At 49.0% G+C, this 22186-nt stretch overlaps 1 protein-coding gene across 1 annotated transcript in view; it reads left to right on the top strand.

The window, feature by feature from the left end:
* TTLL6 (tubulin tyrosine ligase-like family member 6) overlaps nt 1–22186 on the top strand; it is a 54684-nt gene that overhangs the window by 12438 nt on the left and 20060 nt on the right. The window contains 12 exon segments of the mRNA XM_011999329.1: nt 867–1086; nt 1929–1969; nt 4366–4484; nt 4623–4753; nt 6252–6408; nt 8805–8948; nt 9872–9957; nt 14375–14600; nt 15897–16072; nt 18011–18199; nt 19376–19547; nt 20514–20792. Coding sequence (XP_011854719.1) covers nt 867–1086; nt 1929–1969; nt 4366–4484; nt 4623–4753; nt 6252–6408; nt 8805–8948; nt 9872–9957; nt 14375–14600; nt 15897–16072; nt 18011–18199; nt 19376–19547; nt 20514–20792 — 1940 coding nt within the window.

Consider the following 22186-nt stretch of genomic DNA (forward strand, 5'->3'; position numbering starts at 1 on the left):
GGGACTACAGGCGCCCGCCGCCTCGCCCGGCTAGTTTTTTGTATTTTTTAGTAGAGACCGGGTTTCACCATGTTGACCAGCCTGGTCTCAAACTCCTGACCTCAAGTGATCTGCCTGCCTCGGCCTCCCAGAGTGTTGGGATTACAGGCGTAAGCCACTGTGCCCAGCAATATTTGCCATTTTGAGCAAACTTGAAAGAAATCTCATGGGGCCAGGGAGGATGAGATCTTTGCTGGACTTCCTTATATGTATTTTATAATTTGATCTTGTTTTTATTTTGGAATGGATGGTGGGGGAGACATAGTCTTCTCTGTGGTTGATGTCTCTGAAGGTCTGCACCTGGCCCTGGGCTTGAATCTTACTGTTCAGTCAGCTACACATTAGTCCTGTACTCCACGAGCGGCAGTTGCATTCATTTTCAGGCCAGCATATTGTTGTGGGGGAGGTTCACTGCAGTGCTGAAACAGTTAACAGACCTCCTCAAAGCGCCTCTACCTGCACCCTCTGGGACTAACTGTCTCAGCTAGGAAGGCTTGGGGCTTCACTCTCTCCAGACACTCACTCACTTTAATATTGTTTACCAGGTGGTGCCATGCATAGCATCTCTGGCTTCTCCTGAAAATCTTAGGAGGGAAAAACCAAGGTTAGGGTTGGCTGAGTGAGTCTCCAAGGTCACAGCCAATGGCAAAAGGTGGAATCAGCTCCCTCCCAGAGTTTGCATCAAACCACGGAGGCCAGGTGGCATTGTATAAACTGCAACCTGTTGCCTTGAATTAGAACCCTGGGTCACCACCCACATGAGCGAGGGAGGGGGTCCCCCTGCAGGTGGATCCCTGTAACTGCGGCTCCCTCTGCCCTCTCTCTAGGGGCCTGGTATTTCCCCAGAGCCTCCTCTCAGGCCAGGGAGATGCCACGGTGCCGGACTTTGGAAAGCCAGGAAGGGGCAAACTCCGAAGAGAAGGGGGACAGTTCCTTAGAAGATCCAAAAGAAACCATCGCGCTGGCTTTTGTGAGAGTGAATTCAGGGGCACAAAACAGACTTCAGAATGCCCAGCAGCAAGGCAAGAAGAAGAGGAAGAAAAAGAGGTTAGGATTGAAAGCTGGGGAATGGGGAGCCATGTTGGTAAGAACAGGAAGGACCTGGAGGGAAGGGGGTCTTGGCTGATGATGAGAAGGTAAAGGAGAAGCTGTGTGCCGAGACTGTCAATATCTCACCACTTTTGGTTCATATAAAAAGAATCTACTTTTGATGATCTGTTTTATAGAATCAAATGATCGTGTGTGTAATCTAAAAAACCACACCTTGTCTTAATTTTCATTCTATTTGTGTTTAGGATGCCTTTAAAAAAATAGCAGGAAGAGAAGATTTCCTTGTTTTAAGAAGGCGCTTATTTGTCCTGGAAATTTAGTGCACCTTCAATATGATAGCACCATACTGACTTATCAGGATCCAACTGCAGCTTGTGCATTCCGGTTCTTGTTTAATATTTCACCATGCCTTGCTCCATTCAGACTGATTGATGAATGGAAAAGCTTGTCCACTTTCTTATTCATAGCTTCCCTTAATGGGGGGAAGAGGAAAGAGACAAGTATTTTGGCCAAAAAGATGTTCAATTCCTGTCCCTGATGAGCCAGTGGAGTAAAAGGCTTGAGGCAATATGTTAGTGAGAAGCTGCAAGCGAGATTAGCTGTAATGGCAACACAGAATTTCTACCTTCCGGGTAGAGTAATAGTACCCTGATGCCATGTTTTCCACCATGCTGTACCCCTTTGGACTCGTGTCTTCAGCAACAGGGGTGGTCAAACCAGGCTTAGCATGGCAGGCTAGATTTCAGAGAGCTCCACCTGGGACAGGATGTTTCTGGGCACAGTCACTTGTTCCGGCAAATGTGTTTCTGTCTTGCTGCTTTCCTTTTTCTCTTTTCCAGATGATTGGTGATCAATCTATCCAGCTGCCGGTATGAGAGTGGTGAGCATCTACATTCAGGGGATCTATAATGGGGACCCACCGGATTCTCCCAAAGGGTTGGGAAGAGTCACTTTTGTGTATTTGTGAGGATGGAAGGGTGTGTCTCCAAATCCTGTCCTTCAGTTCTCCTAGCTCAATGAACTGCTTAATTAAGGAAGTTGGGAATCTTATTCCAAGAGTCATGGGTTTTCACCAGAATGGTGTGTACTTCAACTATCTGTAATTCTTATATATAGTGATTTGGGGATCTAATTGTAAGAGACAGCTGTTGCTGCAGCCAGTAGCTCTGTTTTAGAGCACAAGTTACAAACTTGCAGTTCGTGAACTGAACCTGATCTACAGACCTATTTTGTACTTCAGAGCACAGTGTTGCTGTTGCTGTTGCTTTTTTTTTTTTTCTTTTTTTGAGACAGCGTCTTGCTCTGGAGCGCAGTGGCGTGATCTCAGCTCATTGCAACCTCCACCTCCCAGGTTCAGGTGATTCTCCTGCCTCAGCCTCCCAAGTAGCTGGGATTACAGGCAAGTGCCACCATGCCTGGCTAATTTTTTGTATTTTTAGTAGAGATGGGGTTTCACCATGTTGGCCATGCTGGTCTCAAACTCCTGACCTCAAGTGATCCACCTACCTCAGCCTCCCAAAGTGTTGGGATTATGAGTGTGAGCCACTGTGCCCGGCTGTTGCTGTATTGTATTTATTTATTCATTTTATTTTATTTTTTTTGAGACTGAGTTTCACTCTTATTGCCCAGGCTGGAGTGTAATGGCATGATCTCAGCTCACTGCCACCTCTGCCTCCTGGGTTCAAGCGATTCTCCTGCCTTAGCCCCCTGAGTAGCTGGGATTACAGGCATGCACCACCTTGCCCGGCTAATTTTGTAGTTTTAGTAGAGATGGGGGTTTCTCCATGTTGGTCAGGTGGGTCTCGAACTCCCGACCTCAGGTGATCTACTTGCCTCGGCCTCCCAGAGTGCTGGGATTACAGGCATGAGCCACTGCACCTGGCCATTTATTTATTTTTTTTGAGATGGAGTCTCGTTCCGTCCCCTAGGCTGGAGTGCAGTGGCATGATCTTGGCTCACTGCAACCTTCGCCTCCCAGGTTCAAGTGATTCTCCTGCCTCAGCCTCTCAAGTAGCTGGGAGTACAGGTGCACACCACCATGCCCAGATAATTTTTGTCTTTTTATTAGAGACAAGGTTTTGCCATGTTGACCAGGCTCGTCTCGAACTCCTGACCTCAGGTGATCTGCCCGCCTTGGCGTCCCAAAGTGCTGGGATTACAGGCATGAGCCACTGTGCCCAGACTGTTGCTGTATTTTAAATTCAAATGTGAATGCTTTAGGGTAGTCTTGTACTGTCCCGGTTACTGCAGGCACTTCTCCCATTCTAGGCCCTTGAAGGCATTTGAGTTTGTGTTGGAGTCAGCTCCTACTTATTAATCCTAACAGGGACAGAAAGGATATGACATCACAGATATAGTTTTGAAATCCAGTGTGTACTTTAAAAAAAAAGTATGCTTAATATACCATATACTAATTAAGCTTGGCTCTGACTAATGTTAAGGATTAGTTTATATTCCCTGAACATTCAGAGCTTGGTGTTTGGAGGAAAGCCAGAAGCTTGCTTTCTGGCAAAGGGAAGCCAGAACAGGCAAATCATTCACCCCAGATAACCTTCTATGGGGATCATTGAGTACAGGCTGGATTTTTCAGTAGTTTTCAACTCTCTGTGTTCCTTTATTTATTCTCTTTCTCTCTCTTTCTTCTTTCTTTCTTTCTTTCTTTCCTTCTTTCTTTCTTTCTTTCTTTCCTTCCTTCTTTCTTTCTTTCCTTCTTTCTTTCTTTCTTTCTTTCTTTCTTTCTTTCTCTCTTTCTTCTTTCTTTCTTTTTTTCTTTCTTTTCTCTTTCTCTCTCTCTCTCTCTCTCTCTTTCTTTCTTTTCCTTCCTTCTTTTCTTTCTCTCACAGGGTCTCCTGTTGCTCAGGCTGAAGTGCCATGAGCACTTCATGTGACATGAAACCTTCACTGGTGCAGTGGCATGATCATGGCTCACTGCAGCCTCGATTTACAGGGCTCAGGTTATTCTCCCCCTCAGCCTTCTGAGTAGCTGGGATTACAGGCATGCCCCACCACACCCAGCTAATTTTTTGTATTTTTAGTATAGACGAGGTTTTGCCATGTTGGCCAGGCTGGTCTTGAACTCCTGGGCTCAAGTGATGCAGTGGCAGTGTTTGACTCTCCATTCTTGCATTAATGGAGACAGGGCAAGATGGCTTCCAGTCTCAAGGAGCTGAGTTCTCTCGCTTCAGTACTTGGTCTGGGAGCACCTAGTAATGGAACCTCCCCACCCCATGCTCCTCCCCCACTTCCCGGGCTAATAGGCCTTTCTTTCTTCAATAGTGCGCAGGGCCGCCCAACAGTACGGCCTTAGAGAGGGAGGGGAAAACGATGACTGGACTCTCTATTGGACAGATTACTCAGTATCACTGGAGCGGGTGATGGAAATGAAAAGTTACCAGGTATTTGGGCTAGTGATGGTCCTTGGTTTAAGTGCGGCATCTTACCCGGTGGGGCCCCATTTTTACACCTGTGTCCCAAGGAGATTTTGTGGTACTCCCATGTCCCTCGATTGCTCATGAATTCCGCTTCCCTTGCAGAAGATCAATCACTTTCCCGGGATGAGTGAAATCTGCCGGAAGGACTTGCTGGCCAGGAATATGAGCCGCATGTTAAAGATGTTCCCTAAAGATTTCCACTTTTTCCCTAGGACCTGGTGTCTTCCTGCTGAGTGAGTGCCCCCTGCCCTGTGCTTCCTTCTCCAGTCCTCTCCCCATTTATGTTTCCTCTTGCCCCTGATTCCCTGGTTGCCACTTTCCCTGCCCATATGATCTCCCATCTCTCTGGCTACTGTTCAGGAAGAGAAGGGATAAAGGGTGTGTCCAAGGTTGAGAAAACACAAGGCTCTGCCTGTAAAATTAGATGACATTTAGGAGCTGGGTGCCCTGGAACCTGTACCTGCAGTTGGGGTTAGAGTTTGTTCTGACACTGAAAGCTGTTGATTTTGAACTCATTCCAACCACGTAACTGTGCAGTTTCTGAATCTTTAAGGACCATGAGCACCTCTGGAGAGAGTGTGGTAGTGGTTAGCACCCAGGTTAGGAGCAGGGAGGGATGCCTGACCTCTGTCTCATGCAATGCTATGGATAGCAGTCAGCACTTCCCCTTCTCTGCTCTCTTTATATCCATTTCGAAACGACATCAGTTCCTGGTATGTAAAATGCTCTGGACCACACCACCGAGGAACAGGAGAAATGTGAGATGACATACATGACCTGGGGTGCAATCTGGTGGCTGAGACAGGGCTGAGACAGTGAACAGTGCCACTATCAGATTCTACTCACATGGCAAGGGCATCAGAAGAATTCCATCCTCCCCTCTCCACCCAGTGCTTTCCAAAACCAAGAGCTCCAGGGTTCTCAGACTTTCCTTCGCTTGTCTGGAACAAGTTTCAGGGCTTAGCAGCAAGTTAGAAGGAAATGTATTTGCCATTAGGTCAACAGGAGCTCCAGATTTCATGGTTACTGAGGAACATTGCAGTTAGGTGATTTTTCCAATGGTTACAAGGTTCCTTTGAGTTAAAACACAGAAGTATAGCGAGACTGAGAGACAGCATCCACTCATTTAGTTTCTTTCTTTCTTCTGAATATACTTTCCTCAAAATATGTTCAAATATATGATTTGCTCTCCCATACTCTGACTAAAATGGAGGCGTCACAGATGAGACACTGAAGCCTAGCGCCGGGTGAGAGACTGATGGATCCAAAGTCACATCACTTGTCAGGGCTTGAACCAGGTCCAGAACTCCAAAGCTCCTACCTGCAAGCCCAGAAGACCAAACTACCTGTGCCGTGGTCACCTTGATGGGGCATGCAGCACTGTGCCCGCTTTATGTCATGCAGCTAAGCACCACAGCAGATGGGTGTCGTTATTATCTTTACTGTACAGATGATGAAGTTGAGGTTTAGAGAGGTCAAGTCCTTGCAAAGGGTTGCACCGCTGGTAAGTGGTGTTGCTTGGGCTTCAACCCAGGCCTGAATTCCCTCTGAAGCCCACACTCCCTGCTGTGTGTGCTCTACTGCCTCCCATTGCTGGACCTCTGGGCATCTGTCAATGCCAGGGCTTTGTCACATTAGATAGCTTTTCTTTCTTTTCTTCATAAAGAGTTAGCCTTCCTTTTCATTGTTCCCCAGCTAAAGATGTATCTTGTTCCCTCCCTGCTCTGGTAGCTGGGGAGATTTGCAGACCTACAGCAGGTCAAGAAAAAATAAGACATACATTTGTAAGCCGGATTCGGGCTGCCAAGGGAAAGGTATATTCATCACCCGGACAGTGAAAGAAATAAAACCAGGGGAGGATATGATCTGTCAGCTCTATATTTCAAAGGTACTTCCTCATTGTGATTATTTATTTATCACCCACAGCAACCGCGGGCTTTAGCTCCACTGGACAGAATGTGAAATGAGGGAATGGAGGGTGAAGACGGAGGTGGAGCTGACCTGGCTTCTGCCTTGCACTTTGTCAGACCAAATGTTCTGACCAGGGGTGCTGGCACGTGCCTGGGCCAGAGTGTCTCTTATCCTTTTACCCTTGTCAATTGGTCTGGCCCTACCAGGCTGGCCCTTTTCCTCTAACACATTAGGGCTAGGGGAGCACCTTCGGTTTGGGACAGCCCTCATGTGGGAAAGGGGCATGGTACTAGAGAGCAATCAGCTTTTCTCTTTGACTGGAGGTCGTCGGTCACAGCCCACTGTGGGGAGGGAGCCCTCTAGGAGTGTGGACAGAGTGGGACACACTGATCTCTCTGGGAAGAAATGGCCAGGAGATGACGTTGCAGGGAGGACTCTTGTAGAACTGCCACTGTGTGTTGGCTGCGCAAAGTGGCTCACGCCTGTAATCCCAGCATTTTGGGATGCCAAGGTAGGTGGATTGCTTTGAGCTTAGGAGTTTCAGACCAGCCTGAGAAACATGACGAAACCCTTTCTCAACAAAAATTAGCCAGGTGTGGTGGCACATGCCTGTAGTTCCAGCTACTCCAGAGGCTAAGGCTGGAGAATCGCTTGAGCCCAGGAAGCAGAGGTTGCAGTGAGCCAAGATTGTGCCACTGCACTCCAGTCTGGGCAACAGGGTGAGATGCTGGAGACCCTGTCTCAAAAAACAAAACAAAACAAAACAAAAAAACAGAAAAGAAAAGAAAAAGAACTGCAACAATATGTAGCCCTGAATGGTGACAATATGTCCATGCATCAAAAGACTATATTTTATTTTTATTTCTTTAGAGATAGGGTATTGCTCTGTCACTCTGACTGGAGTGCAGTGGCACAATCATAGCTCATTGTAACCTCAAACTCCTGAGTTCATGCAATCCTCCCACCTCAGCCTCCCCAGTAGAGCTAGGATTACAGGCACACGCCACCACATCTGGTTAATTTGTAATTGTTATGTTTTTGAGACAGAGCCTCACTCCGCTGCTAGGCTGGAGTGCAGTGGTGCAGTTTCGGCTCATTGCAATCTCTGCCTCTCAGGTTCAAGTGATTCTCCTGCCTTAGCCTCCCAAGTAGCTGACACCCACCAGCACAGCCAGCTAATTTTTGTATTTTTAGTTGAGACAGGGTTTCACCATGTTGACCAAGCTGGTCTCAAACTCCTGACCTCAAGTGATCTGCCTGACTTGGCCTCCCAAAGTGCTGGGATTACAGGTGTGAACCACTGTGCCCAGACTAATTTTTTATTAAAAAAAAATCTATTTGTAGAGATAGGGTCTCTATGTTGCTGAGGCTGGTCTTAAACTCCTAGGCTCAAGAGATCCTCCTGCCTCGGCCTCACAAAGTGCTGGGATTCCCAGTGTGAGCCACCGTGCCTGACTTATCAAAGAATTTTTATTTATTTATTTATTTATTTTGAGACAGGGTCTCACTCTGTCACCCAGGCTAGAGTGCAGTGGTGTGATCAGGGCTCACTGCAGCCTCGACCTCCTAGGCTGGAGCAATCCTTCCACCTCAGCCTTCTGAGTAGCTAAGACTACAGGCTTGCACCACCACACTTGGCTAATTTTTTTTGAATTTTAGTAGAGTCAAGGTCTCACTTTGTTGCCCAGCCTGTTCTTGAACTCCTGAGCTCAAGCAATCCTCCCTCCTCGGCCTCCCAAAGTGTTGGGATTATAGACATAAACCACTGCACCTGGCCCATCAGAGGACTTTTTTTTTTTTTTTTTGAGATGCAGTTTCGCTCTTTCGCCCAGGCTAGAGTGAAGTGGCATGATCTTGGTTCGCTGCAATCTCTGACCCCTGGGGTTCAAGCGATTCTTCTGCCTCAGCCTCCTGAGTAGCTGGGATTATAGGTGCCCACCAACACGCCTGGTGAATTTTTGTATTCTTAGTAGAGATGGGGTTTCACCGTGTTGGCCAGGCTGGTCTCGAACTCCTGACCTCAGATGATCCATCTGCCTCAGCCTCCCAAAGTGCTAGGATTATAGCCCGGCCTCAGAGGACTGTTTAATGTTTCTCTGTTTAATTGCCAAGATACCTCTTAGAGGTGGTTACTTGTGTCACTTGACAGATCAGGAAACCAAGGCACAGTGTGGTTTAGTGACCTCCACAGGGTCACATGTTGGGACCCAGAGCCCAAGTCTCCTTGTTCTTCTCTCTGACCCTGGACAAGCCTTCCCTCCACAACACTAGGCAATGTTGGAGCCAACTCCATGGAAACAAGGCAGGAGCTAGTGATTTTCAAGTGTAAATTTCTCCCCTAATGCATGTCTGACTTCTGTTCTCTCCTTCCAGCCCTTTATCATTGATGGGTTTAAGTTTGACCTACGGATTTATGTACTGGTGACATCCTGTGACCCTCTCAGGATTTTTGTGTACAATGAAGGACTGGCCCGCTTTGCGACGACCTCTTACTCCCGCCCTTGCACAGACAACCTGGTGAGCTAAGGGGACACACTACCTCACCCTATCCCCATAGCATGATTTAAAAAAAAAAAAAATCCTAGTTAAATCCACGTTCTCAAGACATTGTGAGGGTCATTTGTTGAGCGCTTGCTATGTGCCAGGTTTCATTTAGCCCTCCCAGGAACCCTCAGAGAGAGGGATGATCATCCCCATTTTACGAATGACGAGATTAAAACCCAGGGCATAAGGGACTTGTCCAAGGTCACATAGATAGGAAGAGGTGAGTCTGGGGCTTGTGGCCAGGTCTGCCTGACTCCAAAGCCAGAACCACAGTTCAGGAGTACTCAAGGAGAAAAGGCCATGGGTAAGCAACCCTGCCATCCCCGCCTTTCCTGGACCCCCAGGACTCCTGAAGTTTTTCTCAGGCTAGGCACAACCCAATCTCATAAATAATTGGAGTTTTCTTTTCTTTTCTTTTCTTTTTGAGATGGTGTTTCATTCTGTCGCCTAGGCTAGAGTGCAGTGGCGCAATCTTGGCTCACTGCAAGCTCTGCCTCCCGGGTTCATGCCATTCTTCTGCCTCAGCCTCTGAGTAGCTGGGATTACAGGCGCGTGCCACCAGGCCCGGCTAATTATTGTATTTTTAGTAGAGATGGGGTTTCACTGTGTTAATCAGGCTGGTCTTGAACTCCTGACCTCGTGATCTGCCCACCTCAGTCTCCCAAAGTGCTGGGATTACAAGCATGAGCCACCGCGCCCAGCAGAATTGGAGTTTCTTAGGCTTGCGGCTGCAGGACACCCCTTCTTACTTCCTCTATTTTGCCACACTAAATAAGCCCTAAAACTTCCTTTTCTTTCCATCCCTTCAAGCTCCAGGGGCCATGGGAGGGCACAGAGAGGAAGCAGGGGGCCTGCCCTTCCGAGCTGACCCCACAGATGTGTGTCTCTTTCCCCAGGATGATATCTGCATGCACCTGACTAATTATTCCATTAATAAGCACAGTTCAAATTTCAGTCGAGACGCTCACTCTGGCAGTAAGAGGTAAGGAAGAGGCTTCATTTTTCTTTCCTTTCCCTACCAACCTCAGAACTGCTTTCTGGGATTCTACCCAAACCCTGTCAGTCCCCATCAGTGTTTCCATCTTGGGTCACATGGTCTGAGAAAGTACTTCTTTGCTTCGCAACCCAGAACAAATTCCTTCGTCTCTGCCCTCTTGGCTGTTAATCATTAAAAGAAGGCCCCATCGTAAACCCTGGGAGGCTGGGAGGAGGAGAGATAAACATGAGCTGTTTCCCCAGCAGAATATATACACACACCAAAACATACCCTTATTACAGTTGGCCCTTCTGATATTTCCAAAGCAACAGATATTTACTGATCTGCCACGTGAGAAGGACTTGCCAAGCAGTCATTGCTTGGCCCGTGTTCCCCTGGGTGTTGCTCCATTAGAGATTCCCAAATGATGTGTCACAGTACCCTGACATGTGGCTAGCTGGCTTGAAGATTCCTCAGAAGGGGGGAAATTGAGAGCGGTTCACGACAGTATCTTCATGACAGGCTTTTCCATTCCTGTTATTGTCTAATCAGGTCTCATTTGAGTTTTAAGAAAATGGGAGACTGAAGAATGTGAACTTGACCAGGTGAAGGGGGAAAGGGAAAAGGAGCAAGTATTTCTGAGGCTTCATGTGTGTTGGGGTCTGTGTTTGGTGCTTTCTGTGCATTTTTTATTGCTGAATTTTTCTTTTCTTTTTTTTTAGACGGAGTCTCGGTCTGTCACCCAGGCTGGAATGCAGTGGCGTGATCTTGGCTCACTGCAACCTCCACCTCCCGGGTTCAAGCGATTCTCCTGCCTCAGCCTCCCAAGTAGCTGAGACTATAGGCATGTGCCACCACACCCAGCTAAGTTTTGTATTTTTAGTGGAGACGGGGTTTCAACATGTTGGCCAGGATTGTCTTGAGCTCTTGACCTCGTGATCCACCCGCCTCGGCCTCCCAAAGTGCTGGGATTACAGGCGTGAGCCACCACGCCTGGCCTGTTTTTGAATTTTTCACAGCAACACTATGGCAAAGGCATTGCTATCTGCTCTCTGTAGGTGGAGAACTGTGAGTTAGGTGCCATCTCCATCTTACAGATGAGGAAACTGAGTCTTAGAGGTTGCGTGAGTTACCTCAGGTCCCACAGCTGTGACTGCTAGACTGGGTGGAGAAGCGAGGTCTGTTAGACCCCAGAGCTCATTCTCTTTTCTAACGCACCAAGCTTCAAAGGACCACTGAACAGGCTATCAGTTTGGCTTCAGACCATCAGAGAGGCATGTGACATTTCATGACCCCCCCAGTGGCAGCATTCCAAAAAGCACACGGAAAATCACTAAGTTAAGGCTGCTTAAAGGGGATGTGGAAGACTGGTGGGAGGCAGTCTCCCCCTTTTCCGGAAGATGTCAGCCACCTGTGCTGCTTGAAGCTCTGCCACTTCCTCCTCTCCTCCCCACCTGGGCTATGGACACCAGCTGGGCCTCTTGCATTGCTGCGTTCTGAGTGTCGGCACTCTGGGAGGTCTAGCTTGTAGTCCCGGCTCTGACACTTGCCAACTAAGCTTGGACGAGTTACTTCATCTCTCTGAGCCTGCACTTCTTGGTCTGGAGGATGAATGTGATGAGACTCCCTGCCATGCCCTGACACCTCACAGGGTCTCTGTGAGGTTCAAATGACTTGTGATGGCAACATAGACAGTATGTCTATGGGCACAGAATGGAAAGGTTCTCATTTCCCTCCTCCAATGAGAACTGGCACCCCAACAGCAGGCTCTGGGCCCTCGGCTGTGATGGAGGAGTGTCTTGGGGTAGCAGAACTAAGGTGAGGTTGCAAAGGCTTCAAGTGTTGTTCTGCCTCTTCCATTTCCTTCTTCCTCTGTTCATCTCCCTCTCACCCCACGGTGCTTCTCCATCCACTCTCTCCTGGAGCAGCCGCCTGCCCCCGTGGCCTCCGCCTGCCCTTGCTGGGCTCAGCCTGTCTCCCTTGGGCTCCAGGTCCATCTCTCCTCATTTCCACCTGGACGTCTTCAACTCAGCATTTCCCAGTGTGGGTGTGTTCTCTCTCCTTGCCTCCACCCCAGCACTCCAAATTGGTCTCCCTGCCCAACTTCCTCATCTCTACCTTCTCATCTCCAGGGCTGGAGAGCTTGGACATTTCTTTTCCTAGTGATAATTTACATACTTGAAACCACTTAATCCTCCTCAAAACAACACTATGAAGTCGGCATTATTATCGTCCCTATTCTGCATATTAGGAAACTGAGGTGTGAAAAAGTTAAGTAACTTACCCTAGGTGGCACAGCTAGGAAGCTGGGATTGAAACCAGGGCTGTCTAACCCCCGAGTTGGTGCCCTTACCCACTAAGCCATGCTGCCCGTGCCATCCACTCCATGGGCAGGACACTGTCGTTTTTTTTTTTTTTCCTTGAGACGGAGTCTTGCTCTTGTCACCCAGACTGGAGTGCAGTGGTGCGATCCCGGCTCACTGCAACCTTTGACTCCTAGATTCAAGCGATTCTCTTGCCTCAGCCTCCCGAGTAGCTGGGATTACAGGCTCCTGCCCCCACGCCTGGCTAATTTTTTTTTTTTTTTTTTTGTATTTTTACAACCCTCACGGTCAATATCAGCCATTGCCCATAGCTGTTTTTTACCAGGGCACATTTGTCTTTTGTCCCTAGTTGTACTTTGCTCCTTGAGGGCTACAATGGTGCCCTGGCCTTTGGGGTTCTTCCTATAGTGCTGGGCAGAGTTCTTATCTCCTTCTTTCCCTCCCGTTTTGTTTCTCCTTTCCTCTTCCTCCTCTCCATCTTTTGAGACAATCTGCTTCTCATACTGACTGTCTCATCTGTCCCAAAGTTGGCAGTTGAGGTCAACTGCTGTCCCTGTCAATACCCCACTGGGGCACAAACTCAGGAGTAGTGCTGCGGTCACAGTGAAGGAGAAGACAGGAAACCTGAAAACCTGGCAGGATTCTCTGGCAGACACCAAGCCATCTTCATCTTTCAGTGTGCTCAGCACATGGCTGGTATTAAATTGAATTGACTCACCACTGGGCATTATGAAATTATACAATAAAGTATATTCATTGTGATGAGTCCTGAGTCATCAAAAAAAGGTTATGTTATATGTTGTCGGGGAATTATATAATCTATTTCAGGAAAATTTATTTCCCAATTAGGCAAATTAAACACATTTTTTCCGCTTGAAAAAAAATTGGCTTAAAGCGATCTGGAAAATCCATTTATGTGCAATACTGTTTTCTGACAATGGCAGGTGGAGGAGGTGGCCTCTATATTGAGTAGCCTTGGCTTATCTGTCTTTATATAAATGCATCCTTGGTTGTTTCACATGTGTGTTGACTCCCTGAATGGTCCTGAGGCTTCCCATGACAGAGGTGACAGTTTCTAGTGTCCCCTCCTTGCATGAGGCTTTGCATGCACCAAAGGCCCTTATCAAATGCACATTGTCTGGCCGACCCTGCTTCCTCCTCCTTGACCCCTTGGGCTGGGGTCTAGTGAGCTTTTGAAATGGCCTGGATGAGCCGTGTCTCTTGTCTTTTTCATTATTTCTGCTGTTCACTCCCCTGCACCTCCTCCTTCCACATTGCCACTTCCACTTTGGCTCTCTGTGCACATGTATGTGCATGTGAGGGGGCAAATGTCCATCCCCACCACTGCCTCTTGGATTTGTGAGATCCGTCCTCTCTCGGTAATGCCCAGCTCAGAGCTGGCTGAGCACCCACTCAGGTATTTCTTCATGAACTGTTCCACATGAGGTAGACATCTCTGAGTTCCTCTGTGATCAGGCGACCCCCAGCTGTCTCTGTTTGCCCATGACTGAGGGGTTTCCTAGAATTCAGAACTTGCAGTTCTAAAACTGGGACAGTCCAGTTTGCCTGGCACAGTTGGTAACCTTATCTGTGGACATGCCCTGGAGTGCCTTTTCCTTGTGGGCAGCCCTAAAACAAGACTTCTGTGTCATTAATATCCCCAGAATCCCCTCAGATGGCTGAGGTGGGACCCAGGCATCAGCGTTCTTAAAAGGCTGCCCACATGCTTCTAATAAACCCCAGAGGCTGAGGAATCATTGCTGCCAAAGTAAAACCATGGTGTCGGGGCGTTTTCTTGACTCATCCCTTCCCCTGCGGATAGATGTTTTGTGGGTCACAGTGAGAGTGTCCCGACCATGTCTTATGTGACTGCATCCTTACCCACCCCAGGGCTCTGGAGACTTGGAGGGGGTAGTCCTGGGATTCCTGGGACCTCCTCTGGCTCTGACACAGCCCAGGTGTCACCCTGGCTCCTGGGTGTTCATCCCTGCTGGCTCTGGAGCCTTGTCTCCACCAGGAGTTTCTGGTTTCCGGCATGCCATGGCCTCGGGTGACCAGAGGTCAGCTACACTGCCTCCTGGCCTGTGGTTCCCTTCCAGGAAACTCTCCACCTTCAATGCATACATGGAGGACCACAGCTACAATGTGGAGCAGATATGGAGGGATATTGAGGACGTCATCATCAAGACCCTCATCTCGGCGCACCCCATCGTCAGGCATAACTACCACACCTGCTTCCCCAGCCACACACTCAGCAGTGCCTGCTTTGAGGTCCTGGGCTTCGACATTTTGTTGGACCGCAGACTCAAACCCTGGCTGCTGGAGGTAGGGGAGTTGGGGCGAGGGGCGAAAACGGACTTTTGTTATTGGGGCCAGCTCGCTTCAAGGATTCCGTCCTGTCCTCCTGGCTTACCTGAATTGTTTCAACTTCCCAGGCCACTTCCTCCTATGGTGCCTGCTGCATGGGGCTTCTCTCTTAGCTGAGAAGTGGCCACCAGAGGGGGGTAGACAGCTGGGAATTAGATAATTCCTTTGCCTTCTTGAGGTCCTCTCAGACAAGGAAGTGCTGATCTCAGGCACAGAGTGATTCTAAAGACAGCTTGACCTTTTGTAACAGAGTTGTCTCCCAGAAAGGGGCGTTCTTCGTCAAAGCTGGGTTGGCAACGTTCAGTATCAGACAGGAGCGACTGTACCCCACTTTTAGGGGCCTGGACTACTCAGTTCACACACACCAGCAGAGAGTGTCCTGGGGCTTACTGCCATTGAAATGGGTAGGGGGCCATGTAGTAAGTTTCCTGCCTCCCCCAGACCCATGGGTGGTGAGAGGAGGAGGAGAAGCTTTCCTGGCAGCTGCCTCTCTTCCTGAAAGAATTGTCCCCAGGAGCCCTCTCACATGGCCCTTCAGGGAGCGTCGTGAGGAGCAAAGGGTGCTAGTGCCAGGTTCAGTGACACAGGTCAGACTTTGGGGTGGAGAACCCGAGACTACAGGTCAGATTCCTGCAGCTTTGCCCTGCTTCCATTCCCAGTCCTTGTTTCCAGGTATGGCGGGAGGAAGAGGGATGTGCCTGTTTGCAGCCCTTACCCAAAGAGCAGAATGAGCCACCAGGAGCAAGCCCTTCAGAAACTTCTAGAAATCTGCAAATGTCACATGGTGCCTCCAAACAATACAGACTTTTCAGTGTGCAGGAATAAGTCCTTCCCTCCTCCCACCTGTCTCCCCTCCACCCTGGCCAGGCTCCTGAATGCCACTCCTCTCTACCTCCTGTGTCCGAGCCTGTCCCTTTGGGCAGTACCCCTTTCATTCTGCTCTCTGGATGCCCAGTGCACATAAGGGAACACATGCACCCCAGATGGAGTGGAACACACACACCAAAGAGAGGGTAGCCCTGATGCTCCCAAAGAAGAAAGGCCTGAGATAAAAGCTGGTTTAACTACAGGGAGTTATGCTTCCTCCTTTTTTCACCACGGCTCCAGTCCAGATGCTGTCCCCTCCCTTCCTCTCATCTTGGTAGTCAGGCCCTGAGGTGGGCTTTGGTAGCACCCTGGAGGTGGCATCTCGGCCTCACTCTCTGCTTTCACTTTGGATGGCTTTGTCACCAGTTGCCCATCTTGCCCTCACAGGTCAACCACTCTCCAAGCTTCTCCACCGACTCTCGGTTGGATAAAGAGGTGAAAGATGGTCTGCTGTATGACACTTTGGTCCTGATCAACCTGGAAAGCTGTGACAAGAAGAAAGTCTTGGAGGAGGAGAGACAACGGGGGCAGTTCCTGCAGCAGTGTTGTTCTCGGGAGATGAGGTACAGTAGCACTCCCCAGCCTTGGGGGGCTCTCTCTCTCTCTGACTCCCCTGCTCCCAGTAAGAATGGTCTGTCCTGGGCCGGGTGCAGTGGTTCACGCCTGTAATCCCAGCACTTTGGGAGGCTGAGGCGGGAGGATCACCTGAGGTCAGGAGTTCAAGACCAGCCTGGCCTGGTGAAACTCCGTCTCTACTAAAAATACAAAAAAATTAGCTGGCTGTGGTGGCACACGCCTGTAATCCCAGCTACTCAGGAGGCTGAGGCAGGAGAATTGCTTGAACCTGGGAGACGGAGGTTGCAGTGAGCCGAGATCACACCACTGCACTCCAGCCTGGGTGACAGAGTGAAACTCCGTCTCAAGTAAATAAATAAATACATAAATAAATAAAATAATGGTCTGTCTTGGTCCAAATTATGACTCGACAGCCTACTAGTTATGTGGCCTTTCTGTCACTTCTCTGAGCCTCAGTGATCTTTCTATGAAATGGGGCTATGATACATAAGGTTGTTGGGTGAATGAAATGAGATAATGCATATAAAAGGCTTAGCAAAGCACTTGGCACTATAATACATATCGAAGGCTATTATAATCTTGCCTGGAGTTGGAGGGGGTCATTTTAACAAATGATAATCCCATTTGGAAAATGAGCTTATACTGGCAGAATGTAGCAGTGTGAATAGTTTTACTTGGAATATTCCTTTGTTCCTAGAAATAGGAGATTAAGTTACAGATATATAGCTATATATAATGGATAGAAATTAATTAATATTATGTGAAGCTTTAGGAATTACCAGTATAAAAATAAGACCATTCCTTTATTTTTACTATAAAGAAAGATGTGTCTGTCCTTCTCCATGTTCCCATGTTGCCAGGAGCTAACGTCCCCTGCTTCCTGCTGGGCAGCACTTGCCTTGTAACTGGGGCTTCCATTCTGTAGAGAGATTGTAGTGTCAGGAGACTCTGAGCCTAGTCAAGGGGATCCTTTGTTGCTTTTCAGACCCCACTACAGCCCCCTGCACTCCTCATGGGCAGAGCCAGTCTAATCTTTTGGGGTTGAGTTTCTGGAACTGATGCCATAAATAGCATTTATGTTTGGAAAGCACCATGTTTCTCAGGCACTTGCACTGTCTTCCCTGTAAGGAGTGGGCAGCTAGGTAGGGTGGAGTGCCATGTGGCCTTGTTCTGGAAGCCAAGGAAACCAAGACTCCAGAAAGGGAACTGACTTGTACAAGGTCACCCTGCTGGTAAATGACCGCTCTGGACCCAGAGCCCAGTGGGTCTGCTGCCTGGGATTCCAGGATGCCTTTCGCCATATCCTGCCATCTCGAAACTCCCCGAGAAGGAGGCAGTGTCCTGTTGAGGAGCAGCTGTCAGGTTAAGGGCCTTCTCTGAATCAGTCTCCTCATTATTTTTCCTTGGATACTTCTGTGGCTCTGGGTTTCCCTGCTGTAAAAGGGGGCTTATCATTTCTCCCTACCTGACCCCCACTTCCCCAGGGAGCTGTGAGAAAGAATGAGATCATTGCAGCTCATAAATGGTCATCAAGGTCATCCAGGAAGCCCTCAAATTCAGTAAAAGTACAGCGGCTATTCTGTAGAGAAGGATAATCAGGACTGTGAATGGGAAGGTGGTGACAGTCTGCCTAGTCAGAACAAAGCCGAGTGGAAAATGGGTTTTATTTGGAACAGGACAGAATTTGGTGAGTTGTCAAAAAGACTGTGCTAACCAGCTCTTAGTGCATATGACGTTGGCTGTCCCAGGAGGGCTAGAATCTCCTTTCAGGGAAACAGTCATACATTTATTTAGCAAACCTTGATTGACCACCATTATGTGCAAGGCCTCCATCGGGCCCTAGACGACCTCCAGCTTGGACATGTCCCTTCCAGGCTTTGTCCCAAGAAAACTTGACAGCAGCCCCACGTTCTGCTTCCCAACAGGATTGAGGAAGTCAAGGGTTTCCGGGCCATGCAGTTAAAGAAAACTGAAACATATGAGAAGGAAAACTGTGGAGGGTTCCGACTGATTTATCCCAATCTGAATTCGGAGAAGTATGAGAAGTTTTTCCAGGACAACAACTCCCTCTTCCAAAATACTGTTGCTTCCAGGGCTCGGGAGGAGTATGCCCGGTAGGAAGGCATCTGGGATGAGGTTGGTGGGGGGTTCTGGGGATTGTTTGTGATCTATTGGCTGACTGGCCTGGAGTGGCAGGGAGAGTCCCCAACCATGAAAGTTGCCAGAGCAACCAGGCACCGTGGCTCATGCCTGTAGTCCTAGCACTTTAGGAGGCCAAAGCAGGTGGATGGCATGAACCCAGGAGTTCAAGACCAGCCTGGACAACATGGCGAAACCCCATCTCTACAAAAAAACAAAAAGGAAAATTAGCCAGGCATGGTTGCCTGTGCCTATACTCCCAGCTACTCAGGAGGCTGAGGTAGGAGAGTCACCTGAGCTCAGGGCGGAGGGGTGGAGGCTGCAGTAAGTTGTGACTGCACCCCTGCACTCCAGCCTGGGTGTCAGAGTCAGACCTTGTCTCAAAGAAAAGCAAAAACAGAAAGTTGCCAGATGAACATCTGCCCTGGTCTCACAAGGACAAGGAATTGGAAGATTCCCTGTGTGAAGTGGAGAGAGGTAACTCTTTCTAGAAACTGACTCCCGAGGATAGCCACCCCCTCAAAGCTGCCTCATGGATTCACACAGGCGTAAACTCCAGGAGCTGGAGGGAGTCATCCACTGAGTGTGGTCCTCTCCTACCAGCTCATTTTATGGAAAGAGAGGGCAGAGCAGAGGAGTGATCACATATAAAGATGATGACGGAAGAGGGACCAGAACTCCCCTGTGTCCTGACTCATGAGACTGAGTTATTTCTGCTATACTATGTCACCTTTTGTCCACTCTCAGCATCCATTGGCTACAGAGGCCCAGCACATGAAATGGCCCAATATGAGAGCCTTTGGCTTTAGCCTCCTACCCAGACCCTCTTCCTGGCACCTGCCATGGGTGGGAACTGGCCTGCTGGGAAGTGGGGAACAGATAGGGGTGTGGTGGACTAGGGAATAGCCCCCTTACTGCGCATCTCTCCTTGGATGCTGTTCCCACACGGGGGATGGTATGCTTGGCAGAATGATGCTTTCCTCCACACCCTGCTCCTTAACCTTCAATCACTTGTGCAGACTGGATATGTTGGAGGAGGGAACGTGGAACTCGCTACCTCTTCGCCCAGTCATGTCCATCCCTCAAGGAGAATGCTTGCCTGCGCAGCGCATCCCTAACCCCCATGACATTCACTTGTTCTTCATGGGCAGGCAGCTGATCCAGGAGCTGAGACTAAAACGGGAGAAAAAGCCCTTCCAAATGAAGAAGAAGGTAGAGATGCAGGGGGAATCGGCAGGCGAGCAAGTGAGAAAGAAGGGCGTGAGGGGCTGGCAACAGAAACAGCAGCAGAAAGACAAGGCTGCCACCCAAGCCTCCAAACAGGTAAACCCGGATCATGGGGAACACACGTAGCCAGCACCCTTCCCCACCTGGGCCTGATCTGTGGGGGGTGCTGAGGAGACCACTGCTCAGAGCCCAGACACACTGAAGGGCTGCACAGAGGGCTTGGCAACGACGGGGTGGTGCGGGGACCCCTGAAGGCATACAGGAGCTGGCATCTTTTAGAGAATCCCTCCATCCAGGCAACAGAGGACTCTCACCGGTCTGTCCTGCTTGCCTCCTCCAGTAGGAGTAAGAGCAGCCAGGCCATGCTGGGAGGCTGAGCACGAGCCTTATTTAGGGAACCTTATTTAGGGCTTCAGGAATGCATATACTCCTGGTCCTCAACTGCAGCTTGGGTTGGAACGCTCCCCTCTAGTAGGCCAGGGCACAGTGGAGAGAGCAGGCTACTGGGAAGAGCTTCTGGGAGCAAGACTCTCAGAACATTACATGGGATGCTGATCATGGCTGGGTCTATCCTCTGTGCAAAGTGTGGACCAGTCCTGGCTGTGGGTCAGCTGTCCAGTTGGCCTGTGGTCTGTCTTCGCCTTCTCTGCTTAGCACTCTCTTCTAGCTCAGTGGGAAGATTCAGCTGAGTTTTCAATCCATCTCCTTTGTCTCAAAGACTCACCTGGATTAGAGTAGAGATTTTTGTTTCATATTATTTAACTTTGTTAGGGTCACAGACCCTTTAAGAATTTGAGAAAAACTATGGAATCTCTTGCCAGAAAGTACAAAATGCACAGTTTTTAAACTGCAATTTCAAGTGGCTCAGACCCTGTGAAGCTATCCATGAGTCCTGTAAGGGTCCCAGAATTCCAGGTTGAGAGCCCCATGTTAGAGAAATTTTGCTATCCACTGCTTTCCTTCTCCTCATCTCCTTTGCACCTACCCCTGGGTGCAGATGAATCTGGAAGTGGATAGAGCTGGGTTCCCATGGGCTGTGTGTTGTGGTTTCCTCCTCCCCAGTACATCCAGCCATTGACATTAGTGTCCTACGCACCTGACTTGCTCTCGAGTGTCAGAGATGAAAGGAAAAATGAAGCAGACAGCAGCCTCAACGAGGAAGCCCCCATGAAGGAGGCCGGCCCTGTTTCTGCCAAGCCGACGTCTGCGAGGCCCTCCAGTTCTGTACCAGACCTGAGGAATATCAGTCTCAGCAGCTCCGAGTTGGAGCCCAGTAAACCCAACTTCAGCATAAAGGAGGCCAAGTCTGCCTCTGCAGTGAACGTTTTCGCTGGCACTGTGGTAAGTAGTGAGCCGAGCTCTGGGAGGGAGTGGTGGGAGTCTTGCTTACTGGTCCTTTTTCTACCCCCAACTTGCTGTGACCCTTTGAGTAGGCCACTGAGCCTCCCTGGGCCTTGGTGTCTCCCCTTGAGAAGCCCACACTATGGAATGGCATAGCTGCTGGGAGGACTGGCATTTAGGAAGGCGCTTTTGTGAGTCCCCTCTTGGGAAGCAGGTTATCCCCTGGAGTGGTTCCTAGAGCTGCTGTGGCAAATTACCTCCAACTTGGTGGAGGCAACACCGTTTATTCTCTCACAGTCCTTGAGGCTGGAAGTCTGAAACCAAGGTGTTGGCCGGACCATGCTCCATCTCAGGGCTCTAGGGGGAAGATCCTTCCTTCCTTCCTTGCTTCTTGCTGGATTCTGTCTGGTGGATGCTGAGTGCTTGGCAGTCCTTGGTTTGTGGCAGCATAACTCCAATCTCTACCTCTGGTGTCACGTGACTTTCTTCTCTGTGCTTCTCCTCTGTGTATCTTTTCTTTTTTCTTTCTTTCTTTCTTTTTTTTTTTTTTTTGGAGACAAGGTCTGGCTCTGTTACCCAGGCTGGAGTGCAGTGGTGTAATCTCTGTTCACTGCAACCTCTGCCTCCCACGCTCAAGCCATCCTCCCACCTCAGCCTCCCAAGTAGCTGGGACTACAGGCACACACCACCACGCCCGGCTAATTTTTGTATTTTTTTGTCGAGAAGATCTCACCATGTTGCCCATGCTGGTCTTGAACTCATGAGCTCAAGTCTCCCAGAGTGTTGAGATTATAGACGTGAGCCACCACGCCTGGCCTTCCTCTGTGTATCTTTACATGGCCTTCTTATAAGGACACCAGTCACTGGATTTAGGGCCTACCCTAATCCAGTGTGATCTCATCTTAACTTGACTAATCATACCTGCGAAGACCCTCTCTCCAAATAAGGTTTTGGTAGTACACCTTTGAACTCAGCACAGCCTTAACAGTATTTCTCAAACTCTGTTGATATACAGACACCTTGTTTTGAAGGAAAGAAAACTCTCTCAGACCCCCATGGTAGACTTAAATTATTTTTATGAATATATACAAGCATAAAACCAGATATAAAATATTTATACTTAGAGCACTTAGGCAACCATAGAACCAAACCAAAACAAATAGCACCAATGAAATTCAAATAAAAGCTGGGCGCAGTGGCTCATGCCTGTTATCCCAGCACTTTGGGAGGCCGAAGCGGGTTGATCACCGGAGGTCACGAGTTTGAGACCAGCTTGGCCAACATGGTGAAACCCCGTCTCTACTGAAACACAAAAATTAGCTAGGTGTGGTGGTGCATGCCTGTCATTTCAGCTACTTGGGAGGCTGAGACAAGAGAATTGCTTGCCCGGGAGG

This window comes from Mandrillus leucophaeus, unplaced genomic scaffold, assembly GCF_000951045.1.
Source record: "Mandrillus leucophaeus isolate KB7577 unplaced genomic scaffold, Mleu.le_1.0 Scaffold59, whole genome shotgun sequence".
NCBI lineage: Eukaryota > Metazoa > Chordata > Mammalia > Primates > Cercopithecidae > Mandrillus > Mandrillus leucophaeus.